The following is a 26770-nucleotide window of genomic DNA, read 5'->3' as shown; positions in this document are numbered from 1 at the left end:
GCATTTCCCAATCACAAGCACCTTCTAGGCGGCCACACCCTTGCCTCCTCACTAACTTATCTCTTCTGTGTTTCTCTCCCTCACGGACAAACTGAATTACTAAACTCCTATCCTTAACACCTTCTGAATTCACCTGTCTTCGATTCCCTTCGATGCCTGCAGCTGTGTGTATGTGTGTGTTGTTTATTCCAACCAGCAGTCCAAAATATATTCAGTGCACGATCACATAAGACAAAAGAAAGCAGTAAATCCTCAGTTAGGCCTGTCACGACAAGACCTTTTGGTGGACGATATATTGTACCAGTAATAACTGCGATAATCGATATTATTGTCAATTTAAGATAATTTTATGCCATAGATATAATGTGATAGCATATTAATGCAGGTACACCCTTTTAAAGAGCAATAAACCTTTCATTCTTTAGAATTATCAGACACTGGAATGTGAAAAAAAATCCATCCACAAATTACATATGTGAATTACATGAATGTTCATGTGTGAAATATATGTATAATTCAACAAAAATACTGTTAAACAAAAAAAAGAAAAACAGAAATGACAGCAGAATGTGCCTCAGTATAGTTTTTTTCCATTGGGGTGCTGTGAAAAAAAACAAAACAAAACACAAAAAACATTAAAAAAAAACTTGCGTAGGCGCTTCGTCCAAGTCATATAATGGTTAGGAAAACTCTGCTGTTTATTCTGGCATCTTGTTGGCTTAAGTGTTTGTGACATTCTTATGTAAACAAAAACATACAAACACAAGGGCAACATATGGACACGACCTCAATCATTTTTTGCTGACCTCCACAAGTCGATAATGTGATTATTGTGACGACATAATCACAATTTAGAGCCTGAAACTCGGGAATGTTTTTTTGATTATTAATCAATTATACAAAAAGTTGACACATTTTCTGTCAGTTGACAAATTGTTTCAGCTCTGTAAATAAGTGCAAAGACTTTAATGTTGGAAGATAATTAAAGCGACATCATTACTCATCACTAATGGCTGTAATTATAATAATTATTATTATTATTATATTTCCACGTCTTGTGTGGCTCATGTCGTAGAGTAATGTGTCTCGTGTCTGTGAAGTTAAACTGTTACATCATTTCTTTAAAAGACAGCAATGTAACCACTGAGTGTGTCAGTTTCCTTACCACATAAATCATCTCATCAAAACTGTATTTTTCCTTTCGGTCAATCGCTGCAGCGAGATCTCTGAGAAGACAACAACAAAAAGTAAGTCATTACTGCCATGTCCACCTTCAAAACTCATCTCTCATGCAGTATTTATCTGATACCTGTGCTTTTCCTTCATCTATCATTTTAAAAAGTTGACATTTTCCTGCAGATTTTACCTAACTGACCAATTCTCCTGGTACTGACCTGGTGATGTAGAGAGATGTGCCGTCACTGCGCAGCACCGTGCAGACGCTGCTCATGTCTCCAGCAGGAGAGAGATCCACTACGCCTGTTCCTCTCCTGTAAACACAAGTCCATGTGAGCTCAGGGCTGACTGTCAGTGTCAGTGTCTACTGCAGTGAAGGAGCATTCATTTCATTATTTGTGTACAAAAGAAATCACAGCCACTAGATAATCAATACTCCATCTTGTGTCTTAGGAGATTCCATGTTTTTTTTTTGGTCTTTGTGTAAACATACAGAAAACTCATGTATGATTATTATTGTGTATAAAATGTTTTGGAACTTTCTTTTTGTTTTGTACAGCTTAAAACAAGTCGTGAAAGGGTTACCTAATAATAAAATATGATATTTTAATAAGCTGAAGCTTCAGCCTACAACTACAACAATTTGAACAAACAAAGTAAAGTTCACAGGCTTTTTTTTAAACTTGCAAAGAGAAAAATATTTCTACATATTCTTGAAAACAGGCCACCATAATAAGAGCATGATAATTTGAGAGTTTAAAAAACATTTTGTTTAATATACTGACTGATACATCTCTGATAAAACCTCTTAAATGTGTTTTTTAGAGAACTGGGATCAGCATGTGTGAGGTATGCCTACTGTTACTGCTGCAAATGGTTCATACTGATACTAATCTTTATACTGTATATATTCAACATCTTCACATCTGCCACTTACTGTTTATTATTATATTTATATATATGCCACCTGACACATGAACACCACTCTGCATTTTACAGCTTTTTGCACATTAGCTGCATTTTGTTGTCTCAGTACCTGCACTGTGCACGAATCAACACATACTGACTGTACTGAGCAGTAAACATGAATGTGTCAGTGCTCTCTGGTGGACAAACTATGTAAAGGACACACTGTTTCTGATTTACCTCACATATCTTTGGTATCTCTGAGGCCTCTTTAAGAAACTTCCTGAGTTTGAAATCCTGTAAATCTTATCTGAGTTTAGGATGACATTTAGGATGTTGATGCTACAGAAACATGTTTCCTGACTGCATTTAAGGAAACTCTTATCTTATCTTAGGACAGGAATTTAGTTGTTACAGAACTGTCCTAACTTAGAGATGTTCCAAGTTAGGGATCCTCAGCTAGGATGTCACAGACACTGTGCCAGAAAAAGGCAGCATCACTGTTGTTTGGTGTGTAGAGCGATGAGAATGAAGATGGGAACAACATGAACACCTAAATATAATGACTGAAAGTCTGCTCAAGCCATATGATGACGCTGTAAATGTACCGGACCATAATATGTCACCCATATATCAAGTACACTGCTGTGGCTGTTTGTTGCGTCATGTACTTGTAAAGCTTACTATCACTTTTTTAATGACGTTTCATATGACATACTATACTGTGACTTCTTTAGTCCATGATAGCAGGCTAGCTGCTAGCAAGTGAGAACCAGTGATATTATGGCTTGTCCATAATAAGAGGCTACAAATTCATTCTAGTGAAAGACACAGGCAGTCTGTGCCCATTCTTGACATAGTTACAGGACAGGACGAGTGTCGATTGGAGAATTGAATTGACAGATATAGTTAAGCTTTCTTAAGTTTAGATCTGCCCCCACCACTGACTCGTTTAAGTCCAGGCTCAAAACCTACTTCTATTCATTAGTGTGAGTCCCCCTGATGTGGCTTTCCTTGATGCTTGCCTGTGTGTGTTGTGTCTCTAAATGTTAGAGCTGTGTACCTGACAGTTATGTTGCCTCTTATGTATGTTTTATTGGTAATTTATTCCTTTTGTACAGCACTTTGGTCAACATGAGTTGTTTTTAAATGTTTATAGATAAATCTGAGTTGAGTTGAATAGATAAGATGGAAGGTCTGAGGCTATCTGAGGTTCCCTCACAACATATAAGATCTGGTGTGTAACACAGTAATACAACTTTCACCATCAAAAATGATCAGGGACAAGAGGAAATCTTATATTTCCTGCCCCACTTTCATAAAAGATAATAAATACATAGATAGTCTGCCAATAACTCCAACACTGTACACATACAGAACTAATGACAGACTAAACATTAACATAATCAGAGCTGTGACTAACAGTTATTTTCATCATTGATTAATCCGCCCATTATTTCCTCAATTAAATGTTTTGCCAATAAAATGTCAAGAAAATAACCGAGGTGGGACCAAGACATTGTTTTGCAAGACACAAGTAAGTCTCAAGTCCTAAATCAGGATTGACAAGTCCCAAGTCAAGTCCTAAACTTTGAGTTTCAAGTCCTAAACAAGTCATATGCGCTCTCCACCAAATGTAAAACCATTTTAACAAAAGAGTCAAGATGTATTAAATTTACAAAAATCATAATTGCTTTTAAAAAATTTGTATTTATTTGTTAAAACTAGTTTGTTGGAAGTTGATGCATGTCCATCTGTAATTTTCAACCCACATGTTCTGCATACTGTTATTATTTTTTTTGTTGACCAATGTGTAGTTTTTGTGCGCAAACTGAATTATCTTTGGTATTATTTTTTTTGACTGGCGCTCAGAAACGTAACGTTAGTTCTTCACGGTTCTCTCCAGCGACTTGACTGGATGCTGTCGGGTTGGTTCGACCATAGAGGATCTTTCGGGGAATTAAGAGTGGACTTGCTGGGACTGAACTGTGTTAGCATTAGTTGATTCAGTAAATGAAATGATCAGTGTTGGACTTTTTAAATAACATATTTTTCAATGTTTGGGTTTGGGGGAAGCTCTCAAATACTTTCAAGTCAAAAGTCTCAAGTCCAAATGAAGTCATTGGTGTTAGAGTCCAAGTCCAGTTGCAAGTCTTCTTTGATTTGTCAAGTTGAGTCTTAAGTCATCAAATTTGTGTCTTGGAAAATAGTGAAACATGCCCTGTGTAACTCCCCAGAGCCTAAAGTGATGACATCAAATGGTATATTTTATCTGAGCAACAGTCCAAAAATCCCAAACTATTTAGTGTATTGCCATGTTTGACAAAGAAAAGTAACGAATTATCACATTTAAGAAGCAGAAAACCAGTAAATATTTGGCTTTTTTGCTTTAAAAATGACTTAAATAAATATTCCATGTACAAAATAGTTGCTGATTAACTTTCTGTCAATTGACAAATGCATTAGCTCTAGTTCATAGTCCAGTTATTTTAACAGTTATTTTAGAAGCTATCCAGTATATAAACCAACTGGGAGCATGAAGCTGACCGTCCTCACACACATGTTTACTCAGAGTGTGTCATGCCAGTTACTGATTAAAGGCTGTCACATACTGTCACATACTCAGAGGTTTTCAACAGGCCCTGGCTCTGCAGCTGCTGCACCACCTCCTGGGCTTGATCTTGGTGAAAAGACTCCCCAGAGTAAATATCAAAGTGGATGCCCAACCGCTGAAAATGATTAAAATGAAACAGTTTACAATATTTCATCTACTGGTATTTGTATTTCAGAGTTGAGGTGTTGACAATGGTGTCAGCTGGTCGTGCGTGTTATTCAGCTGGCTGTACCTTGTAAATGTGCTGATACTCGTCCACTGTGATCTCTCTGAACTGTTGCCATAACGACACGGCCTCGCTCTCATGCTGCTCCAGCTGTCTAAAGAAGTCTCTGGCAGCCTGTTTCATATCCTCATTGTGCTCTGCTTCCTTGTTCACTCTGACATAAACCTGCAAGACAAAAACAACAAACAGTGCCAAAAACCGGCTTGACCATGTCGAACAAAAGCCTTTCTCTCTTTAAAAAGCATTCAGACCACGTAACACAAATATAACTCAGTGAATCTGTTGAAGTTTGGATGACAGACGACTAACATTTATTATGAAACACACACTCATTCAACTTGCAAAACTGGTCAGTGTGTCTTTATCCAAACATGCAAACTCACCTCAAACAAATGTTGTAAGGGATTCTGTTTCAGTTTCTCCTGACATCCAAACTGGCCAAACCCAGCTCCCAGTAAACCTGAAACAGAAAACTGGTTTCATCAACGAGCACCATCTGGGACTTAAAGCACCTGTGAATATTTTGCACATTATGTACTCACCAAACTGCATACCCCAGTCTCCCAGGTAGTTCATTCGAATGACTTTGTTTCCGAGAGACTGCTTTAAGTTAGCAATGAAGTTACCTGGAAAGGAAGATGGTGTTTTTTAGAACAGCTCACTGACTGTACGATCAATTTAAAATGTACGTTTACAGTGTAGCAAGACAGATACAGGTTCATAGAGGCTGAGACCAATATTAATATCTGAGGGTTTAAAGGTCCAGTGTGTGGGATTTAGGGGCATCTACTGGCAAAAATGGGTGACAGCACGAGGGTTCCTGGTTTGAACCCAAGGGTGGGGGAGCCCTTCTGTGCAGAGTTTGCATGTTCTCCGTGTCAGCGTGGGTTTTCTCAGGGTGCTCCAGCTTCCTCCCACAGTCCAAAGACATGCAGGTTAATCGATGACCCCCTATTGGCCATGGGTCTGAATGTGAACATGAATGGTTGTTATCCCAGCATGCTTTGTGCAGAGAATCAGTCCCTTCCAATTCATAATGAATGGGAGCAAATATCTAGTNACTCTAAATTGTCCGTAGGTGTGAATGTGAGTGTGAATGGTTGTCTGTCTCTATGTGTCAGCCCTGTGATTGTCTGGTGACCTGTCCAGGGTGTACCCTGCCTCTCGCCAAGTGTCAGCTCCCCATCCTGGAGTTAAAACCAGAACCGTCTTGCTGTGAGGCAACAGTGCAAACCAAATAAAGTAACTCACCAATAATTGTAGATCTTAAGTGTCCAGCGTGAAATTTTTTGGCAATATTTGGAGAGCTGCAACATAAAACAGATTAATTTTGTCTGATGGCAGTCTATAAGGGGAAGACACTGCATGTGGTGTTAAAGGAGACAAACCCACCTGTACTCAACTAATGTTGTTCCTCTCTTGAGAGTATTTAAAAGTTCACTATTCAACCCAAATTTCTCATCCTCCTGCTTTCCAAATGGCTCCAACATTTTCTAAAACAGATGCAGTAAATCAGATTATAATCACAGTAGAGGCAGTCAAGTCTGTTGTTTGTACCACAGTGGAAAATGAACCTGACAAACCTGGACAAGGAGTTTGCGATTCACTTTGAAGTTGATCATTCCACTTCCAGCAGATATGTCTTCCACCACACTGTCCTGCTTCAACTGAAAGATACAAAGTAGAATATACAAGGCTCTGTGTATTTTTGAGCTCAAGAAAACAAACAGAATAGACGTAGAGTGGAAAAAAGGAGCAAAAAAAGAAATAAATAACAATAGCAGCCGTTCACAACAGGCAAAAAGGTAGGTGCATATATGCAAAACATCTCAAGTAAGGCTACTCCAGCAGCTAGGAGCATATAACAAAATGAGCATTACATGGAAGCCAGTGTAGTAATATAAGGACAGATGTTCAGTGATATGCTTAAGTGTGGCTGTAGCATTCTGACTGATCTGCAATTACCTCTCAACCTTCTGAGTAAATACCAGACAAAAAATCATAACAGAAGTCTATTTGACAAGGTACAAAAAAGTCTTTCTATGTCTATTTTTTGGTTAAGTATATTCTAAAAAGGTTATAAGCTGATGTGGAAACGCAGTCATGTTTGTGGAAACTGAGGATGTGCACTGATAAGGGTACAGAAATTTTGGACATCTTTAGATTTAAGAGATGAGGAATAAAGAGGCCCAGAGTAGTTGTAGCTCAGCTGGTAGCGCATGTGAAGATGTTAAGCGCTACCAGTGTATAATATGCATGCAAAAAAATGTAAATCAAGGATGCACAATATTGGATTTGTCGCTGCTATTCGATGCCAAAAGTCGATATGAACTGATACTGATGATATGCTGATATTATCATGCATCTCTAATGTGAATCACTTTGGACAAAAGCTGTCTGATAAATAAATGTGATGATAGATGAGCCCTCATTTGTCATTTCTTTGCAATGGCACCAAAAAACATCGGCTCATTTTGTCTTTACTTGGGAGTCCATCCACTGGTGTAGGTCATTTTAATACATTGTATGTGTGAGATGTGGTGGCAAAACAAAACATATTAGATCTGCTGTTGCCTTCACACATGAATCTCACCCGAGTGGCCAAGTCTTCTGTCTGCAGCTGAACGTCACCACTGGATGGTAAAATCCCACTGACCCGTAATGTGCCGATGGACAGTTTGAAGTCAGCAGACTGCCTGAGGAGCACAAGTTCAGACAGCTTTAACAAGCTGACACACACAGAGCATCTGACTCAAACAAACAGGGTTAATGTTAAACACACTTAACTGTTTCTTAAAAACTGGAATTGCTGACAGAGCTGGTATGAAGGCATCTTCAGACTGCTGCAGCGTCTGACCCAGCTACACATTGGAACACACAGAGAGGGGAAGAATTCAATAAAAGGAAGCGTGAGACAATATTATAGAGCACAAGCTAACAGTCATGTACCAGAATTAACAGACAGTCCTGCCTCCCTGTTGTTGTTACTCCAGGGTCAAGGCATGCTGTTAAGTTAGCATTAGCATACAGTGTTATCTTTAAACTCTTCCGGCTTCCGTACCTTTGCTGCTATTCTTCTTCTAAAGAAACACGCCATGTTCCGCAAACATTCAAACACTAAATAATGATAATAAACGTGTTGCAAAATTAGCAACAATCAAAAGCTGTGTGGTGAGTTCATTCACATTGACATAGCTAGTGTACTTCCGCCCTCGTCACTCCATTTCCTGTCAGCTCGTCCAATCAGAGGCTTCCGTCTCAATCGACGTTAGCAGCTAGAAAAGGTTCGTTGGATTATATTCTCCGTTGCTCCCGACAGTCAGCATCGTCTATCCGGTAATTTACAGTCTTTCCCAATCGTTTAGTTCATTTTTCCTGTAGCTCAAGTTCTCAAAACTCTAAACCGGAAGCTGAAAGGGGTTAAACCATTCTGTCAAAACCATGGTCAAAACTCAGAAAAATCTCACAGGTCTCTTGCAAAATGAAACACCGCACTCAAAACCATCTTCTCTCTTCTCAAAACTGATCCTTTCAACAAAAAACAACACACACAGCTGTCACTGAGCATTAATTAAACACTGGTGTAATACATTTAAAGCACTGTCTAAATACTGTTAATGTATGTTTTGTCTTCACGAGGCCATGTTACATACTCAAATGTACAAAATCGTGTAGAAATTGTTTACTTTTCTTCTTTAAAAAAAATAAAGGGTTTATTTTGTCCCAAATTAAGCTGCATTTTCTTGGTACATACAGTATAAACTTGCCATATTGTAATACAGTACTGTGAATATACCATTCATATTGCATTGACACAATTATTGTATCAGCATAGTGAACAATGCACATTCCTCTGAGCTCCCATCACAACTCTGCTAAAATACACAACTGATGCCTGTTTTGGCCAAATTTACAGTAACTGAGCTCAGTGCTGTAAAAGTATCTGGTGATGTAATGGTGAAATCAGTGCTCAAATACCAAAAAAGGTAACACAGATCATATTTATTTGTTACCGTAATACATTATCCATGCTGCTCCATTTAACCCCAACATGGTAGAAATTACTTGAGGCCTTTTTGTGCTCTGGCACGTGATGGAAGTGTTTTGCCAACTGAGATAAGTGTCGAACCAATTGATAATTAGGGTGTCATTTTGGAATTCCCCTCTGGGATTAATAAAGTATAGGAGTTTTGTTGTTGATACACGAGCTTCAAGTTTTCAGGATTGTGTGCATGGTTCCCTTTTTTGTGTGTGTGTACAATAGAAAAAAAATATTCACCTGAAAACAAGGTTTCGAACCTTAAATGTATTCCACATCAATATTCATGACATTTGTAAATGTGAAAAAACATCCTTAGTATTCTTTATTAGAGGCTTAACGACTCAAACTCAGGAAACCAGCTTCATCAGGACTGTTGGGTGCGGTTTGATCTAACTTCTTGGCGTTTCCTTGGCAACAAAAAAAAACAACCCAACAACTGTCAGCGCACAAATAAATCATCTAAATATGACATTGCTAAATTCTGATTAGTGCAACTTGAGTTAAGGATTTTAAGTCAAAACACTCAAGATTTTTTAAGTCCAGGAAAAAGCCAATGAGAAGTGTAGACAATTTCTATTGTTATAAAAAAACACAGAACCCCAGGTATGAAACTCACAGGGTCCGACATGATTAACCAATTATACGTATGTCACCAGCATCAGAAAATAATGAAAAAGAAGGTATGAAATTGACTAAAAATAACAATTAAAATCCTAATAATTTTCATGACATTGAGCCGTCTGCTTTTCATATTTAATCAAGATAACAGTAATCTGTTTTGTAGCCTGCTTCATTAAGTGCAGAGAATAGTTCCATGAAGCTTTAAAATCTTCCATCATTCTAAGTTTTCTGCAGAAAGAAATAGTACCAATGACAAGTGTTGGGTTTGTGGAAACAGACTTTGCTGATGACACATGCAAGTCAAACTAAATTCAGCTCCCCTCCATAGCTCTGTTCTGGCAGCATAAAGAAATCAGCAAAGCTTCTGAGACTTGTGTGATCCCTTTAAAATATGAAAACACATTACGAACTCAAATTTGTGTAAACATTTTATTGTTTACTTTTCTTGAAACAAAGCCCCTTTATACCTACAGCAAATAAAATCATGAAATTTTGGTACAATGAACAAAAGTCAAGCAAAAAGAATAAAAAAATACAGTGTATACAAATGTAATAGCAGTTTACTGCCAGTACAGTTTAAAACAATGCTGAGAAAAACCAAGAGGCCTGATCCTGGACTCCAGTCTGGAGACGTCTTGGTTTGTCCACTTGTCAATGTTCAATCCCTTTTTCAAAATGTACATATAGAGAAGCTGCACAGCTAACATCCTCTCTGTGAAATAACTAAATCATCCAAAAATAAAATCAAAAGGCCAAGTGTGAGGTGGCAGTCAGCCTTTTACGAAGGCATCAGAACAAAGCCAAATAAATATTGACACGGCAGTTGAGAGGCCACTGGTCGAGTCACAGAGAGTCCTTGAAAGGGGGTGGCAGCAGGAAGCCCTCCTAACTCTGGTAGACACAGCAAACGTGAATGCCACAGACTGAGTCCACATAGAGGCGGTATGGCACAGCTAGGAGAAAAGTCTGACTGGACGCACTGAGTCCCTGGAGTAGCTCGCAGCAAAGGGTATTCCTCAATATCAAGTGCTGACACTCAGGAAACATCTACGGAAGAAACAAGACAAGAGCGTTAACACATTTCATATCATTATGAGGACATGGCTTCAGAGCTCATGTCTGGGACTCGTACAGGACAGGAGTATAGGCTGGATCTGTAAGTCAGACCTGCATCCCAGGTATGTAACGGTCTTCTGGAAGTTTATACAAACTCAGTTTTACCAGATGTCAGGAATGTTCTGGGAGTTCCCAAACTTAAAACAAAGCTTGGTTTATAAAAAAAAAAAAAAAAAAAAAAAAAGCCCCTAAAACTTCTGCTCAGCTAAGATGGAATAAACTTCAGCAGGAAGTACAATTGATCACCACATTTCTACGGCCAATTGTCAAATTTTAAGTCCGCCATTGACTAATCCTGTACCCGCTAGATTTTGATCTCGTCTCCACAGGTCTAATGTGAAAGAGAAAGTGAATGGCTCTCATTTGTTCTCATCAGTCGGCACCAGAAATACGTTCACTCCCATGGGTGGAACTCTGTGCACGTCTGAGCAACCGAAACAAGTCTGCAGCTTTCCACTGATGTGCTTAAAGTATGTCCGAACATGACACTTATTCAAGCTGGCTGGAAGATCCTGAGAAGCCTGGACATATGCGTCTGTCTGTGTGTGTGTGTGTGTGTGTGTGTGTGTGTGTGTGTGTGTTAGGTATGGACTTTAAATATACAGTAAATAAATGTTACTTGATAACTTTTAGTCAGTTAGGGTTGGGGTTCGTAGTGCCACACATTTCAGCTGTACTAAAAAAAAAAAACAATAATTGTTTTTTGATAAATAAGATAAATAATTTTAAATGGCTCTTATAATATACACAATATTTATCAGCCTTATACATTAAATTGTGCTAAATTCTGACTGTTTTCTGAGGTTATTTCAGTTTAGACTAGTCGACTAGTGTACATTTAAACTTCCATTTAAATGTCACGGAAATTAGTTGCTGGAAACATCTCCAACTCTCAATAATCACTACGGCTTATGATTGTCCTGATGTTATATTAGAATAGTTCAATTGAAACTGTGAGTAAAACTGTCTCCATCTAAACTGATTCACACAATGGGGTTTAAAATTCGGCAGAGGTTTGACCACCGGGATTCACACCAGTACTTGTTTTATAACCGACTTTGAAATACAAAGTGAAATGCTAAGCTGAGACTGAGGTTTTCATTAAAACTGACTGGACACACGAGCATAAGCTGATCGTGGGGCATTATGACAATGGCTGAGGACATTGAGTAGTTAGATACTTACAACACACTGCAGTAAACACTGCTTGATTACGACACTACTGGTATAGTGCACTACTAAACCACATTTCCACTGCTCAGCTCTACTCGACTCGCACGTTTTTGGTTATTCATTAACTAAAGTTGGGGATAGTATCCGGTATGTTTTTTTGGTGCCACTTCGGCTGAGGTTTGAAGCGAGCTAAGCCGACACAAGAAGGTGGAGTTAAAACACTGCAGACCACTGATTGGTGAGAGAGAAATGTAACTTGTGCCACAATGCCACCATTTTTATATAGTAACGCTACCGTCAACAGCGGCCACAATTTTTTATTTGCTGACCCGATTTTTAAAAATGGCAGCCTGCAAAACTACCCTGTACACTACGCTGTACAAGTAACGAAGTGCAGATGTTTCTCTGTTTGGTTGCAGATGAATGGATTCAGCAGGTGTCTCAGTGAAGATGATTTCACAGCAGTTTCACACGGCGTCACTATGGCAACCAGCTGAGAATCCAGAAGGGTTACTATCTGCACTGGAAAACTGAAACAGTGACGAGGACCTAGTACCAAAAGTGAGCTGAGTTGAACCGAACCATGCAGTGGAAATGAGGTATGATATTTCACTGTACCGCTACCGTTATGAAGCTTAGCCACACCTCTGACAGCAAGCTGCAGTCCGCTGTGCAAAATGTAAACACAACACGTGTGCAGTGACTCATGTAACAGCTGACACAGACAGAACAACAGCTGGACCAAAATCTGCTTTTAGGAACTGATAAGCAAAAGACAAAATTTCCTAGCGAATGTCCAGTTCTATAAATTTGGAATCAGATTCCAATTCAAAACCTGTACTTAAAACTCAACTTCATTCTTAAATTTCTACATTCAGTTGCAAATGTTGTGTCAGGCTTTTTATCAGCAGATACTAGAGGCTTTTCTCATTTGTCTATTTTGTGCCTTCTCGTCTCCTCTGTCCAGCCTGTGACCCAGAAACCAATCTCAGGGTGCCATCTTAAACAATGTCTCCATTCCTAAAATGCACCTCAAGGAGAGAGAGTGAGGAGAGTTGAGGCTTGCCGGAGGACCTATGAGCACGAATGCGCAGGTGTATCCTTTGAGGAAGTCTTTTCAGCACCCGTGCCGTACAACAGATGTGTGTCCAGCGTAACACACAGCAGATGATGCACCTGTGCCACCAGTCATTTTTATTTGAATGTAACTTTAAAATGGCGGCTCAGAAAACACGGACGTCTCATCTACTTAATGCCTGCTACCTTGACTGCTCTCTTCTCATGTTTCCTCTTTGCCTCCTCCATTAGGGAGAGGGACTAAGATGCAAAAAGAGGAGGCAAGGAAAGGAATCGAGGATGTACAAAGTGTAAAACGAGAAAAGTGTTTTTGCAGAACATAATGATGTAACAGTGAAGTTGACCTTTGACCTTTTGGATATAAAATGTCATCACTTCATTATTTTATCCTGTTAGACATTTGTATGAAGTAATGTCATGATTAGCATATGGATTCTTGAGTTATGGTCAAAACCATGTTTTGTGAGGTCCCAGTGACCTTTGACCACTAATATCTAATAAGTTCATCCTTGAGTTCAAGTGGATGTTTTTGCCAAATTTGACGGACGGACAGACAGACAACTAGAAACCATAATGCCTCTGACCACAGCTATAGCTGGCATGAAGGCATAAAAAGACAAACACACGGGAAAGTTTTGTAGAGATCATAAATGGGCTACAAGTGTTTGGCAATAATAAATATACTCACAGCTGGCAGGCTGCTCTCCAAACCTTCGCATCAGTTGATCATGTGTGAACTTGACAAACGCATCATATTGCTCTGTTGGAAGAATGTACACGTATTAGCACACAGTGTGGATGACTCATGACAAACTGCTGTTTTAAGAGCCATTTTGGAAAAACAAAACAAAACAAAAAAAACACATACCTGCAAGCTTTGTCGTTAGTATCTCGTCGTACTCCTCACGGATTTTGTCCTCTCGCTCTTTCAGCAGTCTTTCACAAATCATCCCGACCTGTCTGAGGGAGAATAAAGGCTGCTCTTTTCTGGTGGGGGATGAGGCACCCGAGGATGTACCTGTTGGAAGAGTCAATATCACACTATTAATACTGAATATATGACATTACCCATCGACAGAGCATTGCAGCATCAGGCTGATATTGTGATAGATATTACATTACATCATCCTGTTTTAATGCCAATTAGGTATGGCAACATATTCATGCTCTGTATCCGTCTCTAATACATGATGTACACTCCCCCTCAGAGCATCAGTGCATTTGACTCCATAATGATGAAAGTGAAAGGATAAGGGGGCTTTCCGCCTGAAAGTTTTGTTTCACTCCAGGAGTTGGCTAAGGATGTGGGATTCCCCATGGTTGTTGGCAACTCAAAAGGCAGAAAACATCCTAATTTGTTGGTGTAAAGTGAATTGATATGTCAGTCATTGGTAAGTAGGTGCTCCAAATCAAATTAGTCTCAAAAGGGAAATGGCTAAACAGGGAGGAATCATTAAGAGATGACAATATGGCTGTTCTGTCTCAGTACCTGTCTTGCCACTATGTGCCTATGTCATGTTGTCATCCTAACCAGGAGCTAAACCAACTAATCCGACGAGGTGATCGGTTAAAATCATTTGTAATAACTGGTCAATGTCCTCATAAGACAGTAGCTACCTGGTAGAGCAGCTCCACTGTGGATGTTCTGCAGGTCCAGAGGACAGCAACTCTCTGCCTGCTGGAAAGCAGTGTCCAGGTGTCGTCGTTTCTGCAGACGCTTGTACTCCTGTTTGATGTTGTGTAGAATTTCCTCTGGAAACAGAAAGGTAAACATTTCCTTCATTATATAACACCTCAACACGGAGATGTTGCACTTCTGTAAGACAAAACCACTGCAGAATTCATAAATCTGTTGACTTAATGTGGCCTTGCTGATGAATCCAGGTACATCATGACTTTAAAGAGACTGTAGTCAAATGCTGCTTCAATCTATTAATAACACAACAGCATCACAGTCCTTGCATTCCTGTTGCTCCCACACTAACTTTCCCAACCCACTGTGAACTAATACTAAAAACCAAATATTGAATCATAGAAACTACCAGGAAGTGTTTGCTGAATTTACACCTGGGAGATTCACCACATCATAGACACCGGTACACACGGGGTAATGCTAACGTTGTCCAGTTTACAGTAAAGCCTGGTTTTACCGTACTGAACTTGAAATGACTGAAATATAAGATGTGGATTTAAACTCCTACCTGTGGTGAGTCTGGACGACACTTCCCCAAACGGCGACGGCTCCATACGCAAATATTTCTGTGGTGAAGAGACCGGGGACACCATCGGGGCGCACCTCCTTCTTTTGGGTGAAGCCTGGCTCATTAGCGGATCAAAGTCCAGAGTCCTTTTCAGAGTAGCCCCGCAAGCCATTGCGCTAAAATGTGTCGTAAAAAAACTAAAACAGAAAAGCTAAAACCCCCTGTTATTTGGGAAAGTGGCTAACCTGGGCCCCGGTTTGTGCTGCTAATGCTAGCTAACGTTAGCTAGGTCAAACGGCAGCAGCGGTTCCGGGCAGCGGACAAAAACGCAGTTTTATCGTCTCTCGTTGCCTTCTGCTGACAAATCTCATAAAGATTACGTTACGGAATATATATTGACTTAATCTCGATAAAATAAACTAGGATAAATTTGCTAGAAAATCGGATGATATCAGATTTTGCAGCACTACCTCTGCGTCGTACCTACAACGGTTCAGACTAGTTTACCTTTTCTTCCGTTCATTTGATCGGGTATGGGCATGCGCAAAGAAGCGGTCCCATGCTGGTACTTGTAGTTTTTGTTCCCGATCTCGCCCATTGTTTTAGAACCCTGAAGACTACATTTCCCGAAGACCTTGAAGCGGTCGTTTTTTAAATTTGTTTTGTTGGCTAACAAAACACCTAAACCACAGCGAAGTTTCAGTTTCACTTAAAACGTGCACATAAAGACATATAAAGGTACTTTAAACGCATTTATACAAAATGCTTAATATGATATTTGCAGTTTGTCTTTAGACTAAAAAATTCACACTATTTGAGCATTATTATTTCTTTTAGATAACGAATTATGGGTATTTTTCTGTCCAAACCAGACTCTGCTTTGGTCCTTCAATAACCTTATGCATGCTGAATTTTCACACGGTATTCTCTCAGTCTAACTAATCGCATTGTTATTCTTACACTTAAAAAAGCTTGCACATTAAATGTATACGGGAGACCGGGTATAGTTGTAACACTTTTTTCAGCACCTTTAAGTCACTGAATTTTTGTGTAAAAGCTCTCAAATTTTGACACGAGGTACCCTTTTGTGTCTACTACAAATAGCAATGTTTCCAACTTCTCAAACTATATCACAGAATTAATTAATATATGTCAAGTACAAGGAGTTCATTTGTTAAAACCTGCCCTACTACCGGGAACAGTTATAACAATAAGTGTGACAAATTAAAAATTACACAACTGCTAAAAATATAAATGAAAAACAGATACACTAATGATCAGTTCCTACTAAGGTCAAGCTCGCTAACCTGTACCTGTCAGATGCTTAGTGACTTAGGTTGAGCGAGTCCAAAATACAATTGATGCCTCAGTGAAGTAACCAGTCAATCTCTTGCTGTGCATATAAAGGGCTCCAGGGTTGATGTGTTTCTGTAGACTGATGTGGAAGTTCGCATTGCCCTGGTTCCCTCGTCAAAATTGGATTTTTTTTCCCGTTGGATTTTGGATTACTGCAGAAAATAAGCTCTCTGGCAAACAAACATTTATAATACTTACTTGCCTAAATGCAGTCATCAGAAGTAAAAAGCTAATGTTAAGCTATAAACGAACTACACCCTGGTTGCATGACCAAACATCTCCACCACAAGACTGTAAAGCCGTGTTCAGCATGATTGTTCTGCAGTCTCATTTAGCCGCTTGATAGCAACCGTCTTTTTTAAGACACATAAAAGCTTCAAAATTCTCAAGTGGTGTATTTACTGACATATTTTATGTCGTAGAACAAAATGTGAAAGTCACTTAAGCTTGCGTTAACCACAGACATTATTTCAGGCATCGAAATAATAACCCATTCAAAGAAATCCACTGAACCAGGAGTGGTAAAATACTCAAATCTGAGTTTAAGAACTTATTCCTGGGGCACCGTATTGACTGGTGTGATAGCCCACACCTGGCAGCTGTGTTGATCCTCTTTCTCTGAGTACTCTTAAAGCACAGACCCTACTGTCTTTCCCTGCCTCACCTTATCTGACGCAGATTTTAGTATGCGTGCAAGCACACCCCCATCAGTTTTCCTCCTCAACTCCCCAGACACCTCAAGAAAGGAGTGAGATAGGAGGAGAGAATGTGTTTAGTTAAGTTATAACACTAATCAAAATATTGAAATGGCCACAAAAAGTTACTTTCATACCTGGAAATCTGTGTTTTGGCTGTAAAATCTGCACACTTCCTCATATTGCTTAGACATTTCACATACATGTCAGGAAGGAAGTGGTCATACTTGTTAAACATGACTCATAGGTAATTTCGTATTGAGGAAAGAGGTGCTGTTATAACCATCCTGTTTTTACAACCATACCCGGTCTCATCTATATTCTTATATTTTATAATTTAGTAGTTATAGTTTGGTACTGTATATCTATAGCGTATTCTAGTATGCTCTGTAATTTATAGATTATCTATCTATCTATCTATCTATCTATCTATCTATCTGGCCAATTAATAGGTCGTAGAAAACTCTTGCATCTTGGTCCAATCCAGTGCTCCAACAAACTATTATTTTCACTACTGATTAATCCGCCAATTGTTCTCTAAATTATTCTTTTGGTATATAAAACATTAGAAAATACTCCACACATGGTGGAGTAAACCTGCCTCATGGCTTTTCACAGATTGGCGTATTTGGTAGATAAATGAACACAATCCTGTTGACATCTGTGTGAACAGATGTTGCAATTTCCCTGTCCCCTTTAAGCCAAGAGATGAAAAGAACAGAGCAGATGCTGGTGCCAGAGGATAATGTGCCAGCTAGTATCTTGTAATTTGTCACTTTGGGGGGTTACAAGAAATAACCGCAGTATTGCTAAGAAAGCTGAAAATCGATGTGTAGAAATGTTTTCTCAGAAAGGCTGCCACTAGTAACAGTGTGAGATCTTCCACAAGGGGGCACTAAAATACCACTGATGACTTCAGGTTGCCATCAGCTCAGGGCTTGGCTCTCCCTCTCTGTGTGTCTGTTCCTTTTGCATCAGTGATTGTTGGGTGAATTGACCAAAATGTGCTGTGACCTCTGGTTCCAAATAATCAATCAAACCACTGCAGGCGAAATGACAACCAGCTGCAACTTTATTCGAAAGTTTGAAAACAGCAATACTAAAAACACTTGACTGAGTCTGGTTTTTAAGCCATAGATTCCTCATTATGCCACCACTGTACAGAAGCCACTTGACAGTTGACATTTTGATCTTCAATACTCAATAATACAAGAGGCAGCAAAGCATACTGATAAACAGCTGTCTGGATAACTTTACACCAAGATAAATGTCTACAGAACAATTGTGCTGTGAGATTTCTAGATTAAAAGTACTACATCGTCTATTAGAAAAGTCACATCTTCTCAGATTCTTTTGTAAGGTCAGCTGTCGAGTCTCCACACCACGCACACACACAGACTTCCATCCAAGTAACCAGCTAACGACACGACCCTTGTTTCTTTGTTTAGATAAGTAAAATTAACAGCAGACATATTTTTATTTAGAGTTACGCCAAAAGTACTTCACTAGGCCTGTGCATGGGTTGCTTTTATTTTCCGAAATGATGCCCCGCTGCAACAGTAGCACTAAAACAATTCACTGCAATGATCAAAAGGCTCGGGGTCGGAAATATATCACCAAGTCACAAGGTATCACACACATAGGCTGAATCCAGTTAAAATCATACATTGGATGAAAGCAGCTATAGTCAGTTTGTTACAGTAGTGACCAGCACACTGCGTCCAAATTCGGTTTGGATGTGTTCAAGCTTTGGCCAAAGGCCTGTTGTTGTTGTTGTTGTTGTTGTTGTGTTGGCTGTAGAGCTGAATGAGTCGATCTGAACACTTTATTTTGCAAGAGAACACTGTACAGTTGTTAGGTATACATTTGAACAAAGACACGTCACTCTAAAGGTCTAACGGCTAGCGGGTAAAGAAATGGACAACAGGGACGATCGTCACTCTGCCACAGAAAATGCCATTCCAGATTCGACACGCTCAGAATCCATTTACCTCCATCTTGTCAAGAGTTTATTTGTGATGGTGATAAATATGTTCTTTTTTTATCTTGAGCATGAATCACCTCTCGTTTCTTAAGATCTCTTCACACATTTTGCCACTCGCTGAGTGTTGTCAGAAGAAGTAAAAAAGTGACACGTTTAATGGCAATTTTTTTTGGAAATAAACAATCATTTGAACTTTTTTTTTGTATCATTCCCTCATAGAAATGCCAATATGCAACATGTACATGAAGCCTGTAGAAAGTCAAGACGCGGAGATTTGTTATATTTATGGTGCAAGACACATTTTAAAGTCTAAATGACACAGTAAAACATCTCGAATTAAAAATGTCAGTAGCCCCTTATCCCATAAATGAAGATATATTGTTTTCAAAACCTGAATTCACAGTACAAAAATATAATATGCCTTCACTAACTGGATATCATGAAGTCTATGGTAAACAGCAGACTTATGATAGTCTTTGATAATCCTTTCAAATTGTGAGTCCTTCCTATGAACTTGCAACACTGTTTGGCACTTTGGCACACCGTGTACTCACAAACCGACGTAAAATAATGCAACCACTTAAGCGTCTATGTGAGGATGTAAGTCGATACTTTCAGGAGAGGATTTGTTTGTTTTTTTTCTCTGGAATATCTAACTTCTGCTTTATTGTGTTGAATGGCATTGTTTGGGGAGGATGACATTTACACAGTTTCCCCCCTGATGGCCAATTAGACAGCCTCTGCAGAAGTTTCAGTTGACACAGACATTGTTACTTTGGCTATTTTCACAGTGGTCTTCACGCAGCTCTCTGCAGCCCTGTTGGCAGAAATGTTGGCATTTCTGTTCTGGCAGTCTGACTCGAGGCTATTGTCCAACTGCTGGGCACTGCCCCTGCAGGCATGGCAGGAGCTGAGGAAGGCATGCCGCAGGTCCTTGCTCCTCAAGGCGTAGATGATTGGGTTGACAGTGGAGTTGAGCAGGCAGAGTATGCTGCAGAATGCAAATACTGTCTTGATGTCATCGTCCATTCGCCAGAAGAGGTCGTACACCATGATGGCGAGCACTGGGCCCCAGCAGATGACCAGCACCGCCAGGATGAGCACCAGGGTCTTGGCTAGACGGATGTCCATGCGTGCCTGCTCAGGGCGTGTGGTCTGCACTTTAGTCCCATCTGCTGAATAAACAACAAGGCTCTTCTGGGAGGTGCGGCTCAGCATGCGCACAGCGTGGTGGTGTGCTTTCCACAGGATGTATATGTAGGCGTAGACAATGAAAAGAACCAGCACGCTGGTTACACCGATCCAGAACAACAGGTAGTTCTCATCAATCAGAGGGAATATGTCTGAGCAAACAGTATTGAGACGTTTACAGTTCCAGCCCAGCAGAGGTAGCACTGCGATGACGATGGAGATGGTCCACATCATACAAAAGGCAATGACAGCCTTGGTCCGTGTGACGATGCGCCTGTAGGCGAGAGGCCGGTGTATGGAGATATAACGGTCAATAGCAGTGAGGAAAAGGCTCCCCACAGACGCAGTGAAGGATGCCGTGACTCCACCCAGCTTGAAGAGAAAAACATTGGGGCTGTCCTTCCTGTGGAAGACATGGAAGTCCAGAAAGCTGTAGACATATATGACACTTCCCAGCAGGTCAGCCACAGCCAGACTGCCGATAAAGTGGTAGGACGGGCGACAGCGGAGGGTGCGGGACTGGAGGATGACGCAGAGCACCACCAGGTTCTCCAGCACCGTGAAAGTACCCAGAGTCAGAGACAACACAGCCACAGCCAGCTGCTGGCTCGGGGTCAGGATCATGAAACACTCCATGTCCATAAAGTTCTCCCCACATTGTATAGTGTTAGTCTCATCTCTGAACGTGCTCCTGTTGCTAAACAAGTCTGTGGCATTGGTGGGGAAGAAGGGGATGCCTTTGAGGATGAGCTCCTCGTCCGCAGGTACTTTGCCCGGGAAGGAGTTGCTGCGGAAAGCAGATAAGGGCTTCTGCACAGAGAAGCCCGTCTTGAAGTCTACATCATTGAGGGGGTCATCGTAGTTGGCATCATTGGAGCCCAGATACTGTAAACCAGATGTAATAGTCCGGAAGGTGGTGTCCGCCACACCATCCAGCACAGATTTCATGGCTGTGTCTGAGGGTAATACTGCAGTGTAAGATGCCTGGATAACCTACAAATTGATGAGAAACATGTTTGAAAAACCTAAAAAAGAATCCCATGCATATTATGACAAGAGATTAAATTTGCAACAGTGCACACCTCTCATTAAAAAGGGCCTTTAACATGAAATAACCTTCACATTATGCAAATATTTTGAGTCTTTGATAGTTCTGCGCAAGTACATTTTAGCGAAAACTGAATTAGGCATAAACCACATCTGATGTCTGAGAGCTTCTGTACTTATAAATATTGTATCATGCATCTTGTTCTTATCAACACATAGGAAATTATTGGTCACTGCGTGCTGTCTTTCTTTTTAACAACAGGAAACCTAGCTACTTATAAAACCAAGACACATGAAGCTGAATACAAAAACGCCTCTTTTTTTTCTATGAGGTGCAGCAGCAGACAAAACAATGCAATTCCTCTGCACCTGTACAGACCGGAGCACTATTGCAAAACACATACATACAGCTAATAGCTAATTAAATCTGTGTAAAACAACATATGCATGCTCAAATTCGGTAGTTTTATCTACTGCAAGACTAAGGAGATACATAATTGCTGTTGCATAATTTAAATATATGCAAAATTTGGAAAGTTATTTCAGTGTTAGGCTCTTTTGAGAGTCTTATAATCAGTGCAGGAGTGCAGGTTCAATCGTCAATCTGGCGCAAAAGCACAAATACATTCATCCGCACATTTAACAAAAAGAAAATTGATGCTTTAATGCTGGGACAAACAACACAAAGCATTTAAAGTGCTAGAATACGCTTGAAAACAATTTGAAGAGCTGCATTTAATGATTAAAAAGAAGAGAAGTGCTTCTTTACCTTACATAATTTTCCCAAGTGCGCAGAATCGCCCTTTACCACCGCGCGTTAATCCAAGTCAGAAGCGCATCATCCAACCAACCAACACAGATCTTATATAAAAGGAGAGACAACCAGCGTGCATGTGTTAGAGTGAAACCACCAGCATCATCATAATTATTAGTTTCTTTCTCAATTCTATATGTAACATAAGTTTATCAGGTATCTGCTGAAGGGTCTCTTGGAGTGCGCTCCTGCTCTGTGTGGGTACAGGTTGCCGCTGCTGCTCCTGCTGCTGCTGCTGGCTCCAGCGTCTCTACAGTCTGTTTCTCTGTGTCTTCACACTTATGAAGCGTCGCTCCTACAAGCCCTGTCACGTGTTTCCATATAGCTTTATCTGCCCAACCCATGAAGCTGTCAAGCGGTGCATAGGAACAAGGGAGACGACAGTGGTGGTGGCTTATAAAAAGGATCTGATTTGAATTCCCAAAGCTCCACCTAGCAGACGATGTGCTCGGACAAAGAACAGAGCACAAAAGCAACCAAAAAAGAACAGCCTTGAATAACCGTTTTATCTCCCTAATTCATGAGGTAATTGTGAACACAATTTGTACATTTTGCAGGAACAAAAAGCTGCACTTCTCCTATAAAGTCTCCGCATGAAGGCAACTTTTTCAAAATGGGTTTCTTTCCCTTTTTTCCACACATTCAAAGGCAGATAGAGGTTGCAGACCTCATTGCTAGTCAGTGCATGTCTGTTTATTGTGTGAATAATTAACCAAAAATTGAGAATCTCAAAGAACAGAAAGCCGACTTCATCATTTTGATGTTGGCTGAGCTGAAATCAGTCATCCTCACGTCTTTTTTCCCCCTGTTAATAAACTGTTTTTACTTTGTACCTGCAAGTTGTTCACTTTCCAGATATTCTCTGATCCAAACCAATTATTTGGAGGACTTACATGTGAGTCAGTGTTTGTTTTTGGACGAAAATGCAAGAGAGAAGTAAATGTTAGGTGCCAAATGTGTCATTTATACACTTCACAACACACAGCCCAGTCACCAGAAGAAAATGTTGGTGTTGTACTTTTTTGCAAATCACGAACACATTACATTTGTATAACTTATGTATTATATCAACATTTCTAAAGAGATGTATAAGCTGACTCTGTCATCTGAAGGTGGAGCAGCTTTATAGGCACCATAGGTGTTTGTAACGACCCATCACCATTTTTCCAGCAGCTTTTAATATAGCCATGATGCATCTTTTCGTGGTTTTGTGTCTCTTTGAGTTCACACTGTGTCTTTTTTGGATGTTTTTGTCTCTTTACAGTTTCTTTGCATCTTTTTGTGGTCATTTTGAGTCTTTTTCTGGTCGGCACGTTACAGCAATCTGAGTGACATATTGCAGACGAAGGCCAGGGGGCCGCTGACACTTTGGGCCCCTGGACCTGTGCTAAGTAGGCCTGTTCAGTAATCCATTCATGCCTGATAGATAGTGGCCAGAAAATGATTTGTTTATTATGGAGATGGCACTGCTTTTCCTGCCAAATAGTGAGTAAAAAATGTTGTTTTTAACCAAGACATCAGTGGCCCGAAAAGCAGTTGTCTTTTACTGAGACATGCTGCTTCTCTTGCAGGACAGTGGCCCTAAAAGCAGTTGTTTTTTACCCAGACATAGCTGCTTCTCTCACCGGATACTGTCCAGAAAAGCAGTTGTTTTTTTACAGTGACATCGCTGCTTCTCTTGCGGGATAAAGGCACAAAAAGTGGTTATCTTTTACCGAGACATCGCTGCTTCTCATGTGGGATAGTGGCCCACAAAGTGGTTGTTTTTTTACCGAGACATCTCTCCTTCTCTTGCAGGATAGCGGCCCGAAAAGTGGTTGTGTTTTTTACCAAGACATCTCTCATTTTCTTGTGGGATAAAAGCGCAAAATGTGGTTGTTTTTTACCGAGACATTGCTGCTTCTCTTGCGGGATAGTGGCCCAAAAAGCGTTTGGTTTTTACAAAGACATCGCTGCTTCTCTTGCGGGATAGTGGCCCGAAAAGTAGTTGTTTTTTATGGAGACATCGCTGCTTCTCTTGCGGGATAGTGGTCCGAAAAGTAATTTTTTTTTTACCAAGACTTTGCTGCTTCTCTTGCGGCATAGTGGCCCAAAAAGCAGTTGTTTTTTACTTAGACATCTTTGTTTCTCTTGCGGGATAAAGGTGCAAAAAGTGGTTGTCTTTTATCGAGACATCGCTGCTTCTCATGTGGGATGGTGGCCTGAAAAGCAATTGTTTTTTTACCACGACACTGCTGCTTCTCTTGCAGTATGATGGCCAAAAAAGTGTTTATTTTTCATTGAGACAATGCTGCTTCTCTTGACTGATAGTGGCAAAAGCAATTGTTTTTTACCCTGGCATCGCTGCTTTTCCTGCTGGCATTATGCACCCTTATCAGGGTGTTCTAAGCCAAATCATATCTAATCCTAACCATAACCAAGTGGTTTTTGTGCCCAAGCCTAACCACATATAAACCACAGTGTAGTTGAAATGTAAAGTTTCAGTATCTGTTACATAATAATGTACAAATGTACCGTATCCGTGGTTGCAGAGACACACAATGCCAACACTTTTCCTGGCAATAGGGTTCCAACACAAGATGATTCATACACATTTTCTGATCTATTTTTTTCTGATGTTCCTTCTCCTCAAACTAGTTACTTATCAGCACGTTCAATTACACACCACCACCAAATCAATGAGTCAGATCCTGCTATGAATCACAATAACAAAGACATGGCCTTTGTGTGGCCTTAATAAAAACAGATTCAAGTCACTGATTATGAATGATCTAATTAGTATTCATTTGGCCATATACATGCAAACGTTTAACTGATGTTTATTTTATGTCTTCATACTGTCTTCCACAGTGGCAGAGTAAATGGTGCAGGCCGAGGAGGCAGGAGTCAAGTGGCTGCATTGTCGTAGATAAAATCAGAATAGATGCATTAATGTGACGTTTCACGGCTGCAGATTGACTCGGCTGACAGAACATGAAAACCTAGTGTCACGTTGGGACTGAAATGAGGCTATGACTCTATCATCATCACAGGTGTAATTATTAATATCGCTCAGCCATGGCTGCCTGAAATGAACAAAATGTTCTACTCCACAAAATGAGAAGACATTTGCGGCCAGCAAATGACAGAAATGTCTGAAAAAACAAATCTAGAGGAGTTTCAGGTTCATTTTTCTGTGAATTTATTTCCCTTTTTTGGCAAAATTATCTGCTGGCAGGTTGTCAGAGTAAGCAGCTGACTTACTTGTAAATCTTCTCCAAGCTGATTCCCGTCAATCTGTAGGCAAACTGAGAAAGAACACATTATTTACAGTGATAATCTGCTGGACTAGATACAGATAAAAGCTGAGCTCCACACATTGATTCAAACCTGAGAGCAGCCCAAAATAACAGTCTTCTTCCTCGCTGATAACTGATTAGCTCTAGCAGAGTAACTGGCAGATAAATGCCTTGTTCTAGGAAACATCAAAGGGCTGAGAGCAGAGAAACACTGGTTCACTTCCTCTCTTCAGGGTTTCTCGGATTGTGCAGAAGCCCAAAGTAACGATCTTACAGTCTCCAGTTTGCCTCTTAAACCCTGCAAGGAACACATCACCCTCAGATGCTCTTTCGCTGTTCGAGAGCGTCTGTCTGTGATGTGTCAGTGCATTCCAGGAGTTATGTTTTGATCATGTATTGTAGTTCACAGTCTATTGTTAGTACTGTCAATGTTTCGTGTCGACTTCTGCTTCCCACATTTCTACATTCTACAGAGGGGTCATGAAGTCATTTCATGCAATTAACTTCTCAGGCATGTATGTGTTATCTAGCCTGTAAGCCAAAGGACAGTGTATCTGTGATTGCTGTTGAGTTTATTGAGGGCATCTCTCACGAAGAAATCCATATCTCTGCCACCAGTAATCGGTGGTGAACACCAAACAAGACATGAGTCTATAGCTGCTCTGGCAGCTCAGTGAACCTATAGGGTACGGCTGTGCTTTGAGCTAAATTTAGCTTTATTTATATAATAAATATGCTAATATGAGCGTGCTCACAGTGACATGTTGATGCTCAGCAGGTATAATGTTTACCATGCTAACATTTGCTAATTGGCACTAAATACAGGGTGCAGCCGAGGCTGGTGTGAATGTAATTAGTTTTGTAATTAGTGTTGTAGGTATTTGGTGATAACTCAAAGTTTTAGACACGTTGAAATGCTGACCTGATGATGGTGCGAGATGAAAAGCCAGGGTGTCACCAAAGGTTTACACTGACATTTTCTGCCAGTTTGTTAAGAAGACAAATGCTGCAGGATAAGTGACCTGTTGGGGGCACTAAATGAAAATTCAGGGGATCACCACAGTCATTAGGAAACATCCTCTGGGGATCATGAATTTCTAGAAAATTTAATGGCAACCTATCAAGTAGTTGTTGAGATATTCCAGCTTGGACTTAAGTAGCGGACAGACCCCCAGCTAACCGACATTGCCATCCCAAAACAAGACCCAGGAAAATACATCAGCAACTGCAACACATTATCATCCCAAGTCCTG

The 26770-nt window shown here is 40.2% G+C and overlaps 3 protein-coding genes across 4 annotated transcripts in view; all 3 read right to left on the bottom strand.

Annotated features, from left to right (window-relative positions):
- rars2 (arginyl-tRNA synthetase 2, mitochondrial) overlaps positions 1-8154 on the bottom strand; it is an 18896-nt gene extending 10742 nt beyond the window's left edge. For both annotated transcript variants that reach the window (XR_007570798.1, XM_050058237.1), the window contains exons 1-12: positions 7984-8154; positions 7710-7783; positions 7516-7618; positions 6506-6589; positions 6315-6415; positions 6174-6229; positions 5465-5548; positions 5306-5382; positions 4929-5087; positions 4705-4811; positions 1395-1490; positions 1166-1226 (exon numbers count right to left, since the gene is read on the bottom strand). Coding sequence is in view for 1 of the 2 variants with exons in the window: in XM_050058237.1 (XP_049914194.1) it covers positions 1166-1226; positions 1395-1490; positions 4705-4811; positions 4929-5087; positions 5306-5382; positions 5465-5548; positions 6174-6229; positions 6315-6415; positions 6506-6589; positions 7516-7618; positions 7710-7783; positions 7984-8019 (1038 nt within the window). In the remaining variant the exon portion in view is untranslated. The remainder of the gene's footprint in view (positions 1-1165; positions 1227-1394; positions 1491-4704; positions 4812-4928; positions 5088-5305; positions 5383-5464; positions 5549-6173; positions 6230-6314; positions 6416-6505; positions 6590-7515; positions 7619-7709; positions 7784-7983) is intronic.
- Positions 8155-10000: 1846 nt separating this feature from the next.
- Positions 10001-15681, bottom strand: akirin2 (akirin 2). The gene is made up of 5 exons (XM_050058247.1): positions 15153-15681; positions 14569-14703; positions 13820-13969; positions 13640-13711; positions 10001-10632 (listed from the first exon to the last, which is right to left on the bottom strand). The coding sequence occupies exons 1-5, from the start codon at positions 15322-15324 to the stop codon at positions 10622-10624; spliced, it is 540 nt and encodes a 179-aa protein (XP_049914204.1). The 5' UTR covers positions 15325-15681; the 3' UTR covers positions 10001-10621.
- Positions 15682-18278: 2597 nt separating this feature from the next.
- Positions 18279-22492, bottom strand: cnr1 (cannabinoid receptor 1). Its single transcript, XM_050058238.1, has 2 exons — positions 22195-22492; positions 18279-21371 (listed from the first exon to the last, which is right to left on the bottom strand). The coding sequence occupies exon 2, from the start codon at positions 21324-21326 to the stop codon at positions 19917-19919; it is 1410 nt and encodes a 469-aa protein (XP_049914195.1). The 5' UTR covers positions 21327-21371; positions 22195-22492; the 3' UTR covers positions 18279-19916.
- Positions 22493-26770: the final 4278 nt, after the last annotated feature.

Source organism: Epinephelus moara, chromosome 12, assembly GCF_006386435.1.
Source record: "Epinephelus moara isolate mb chromosome 12, YSFRI_EMoa_1.0, whole genome shotgun sequence".
NCBI classification, from domain to species: domain Eukaryota; kingdom Metazoa; phylum Chordata; class Actinopteri; order Perciformes; family Serranidae; genus Epinephelus; species Epinephelus moara.
This window is presented reverse-complemented; position numbering and strand designations above follow the sequence as displayed.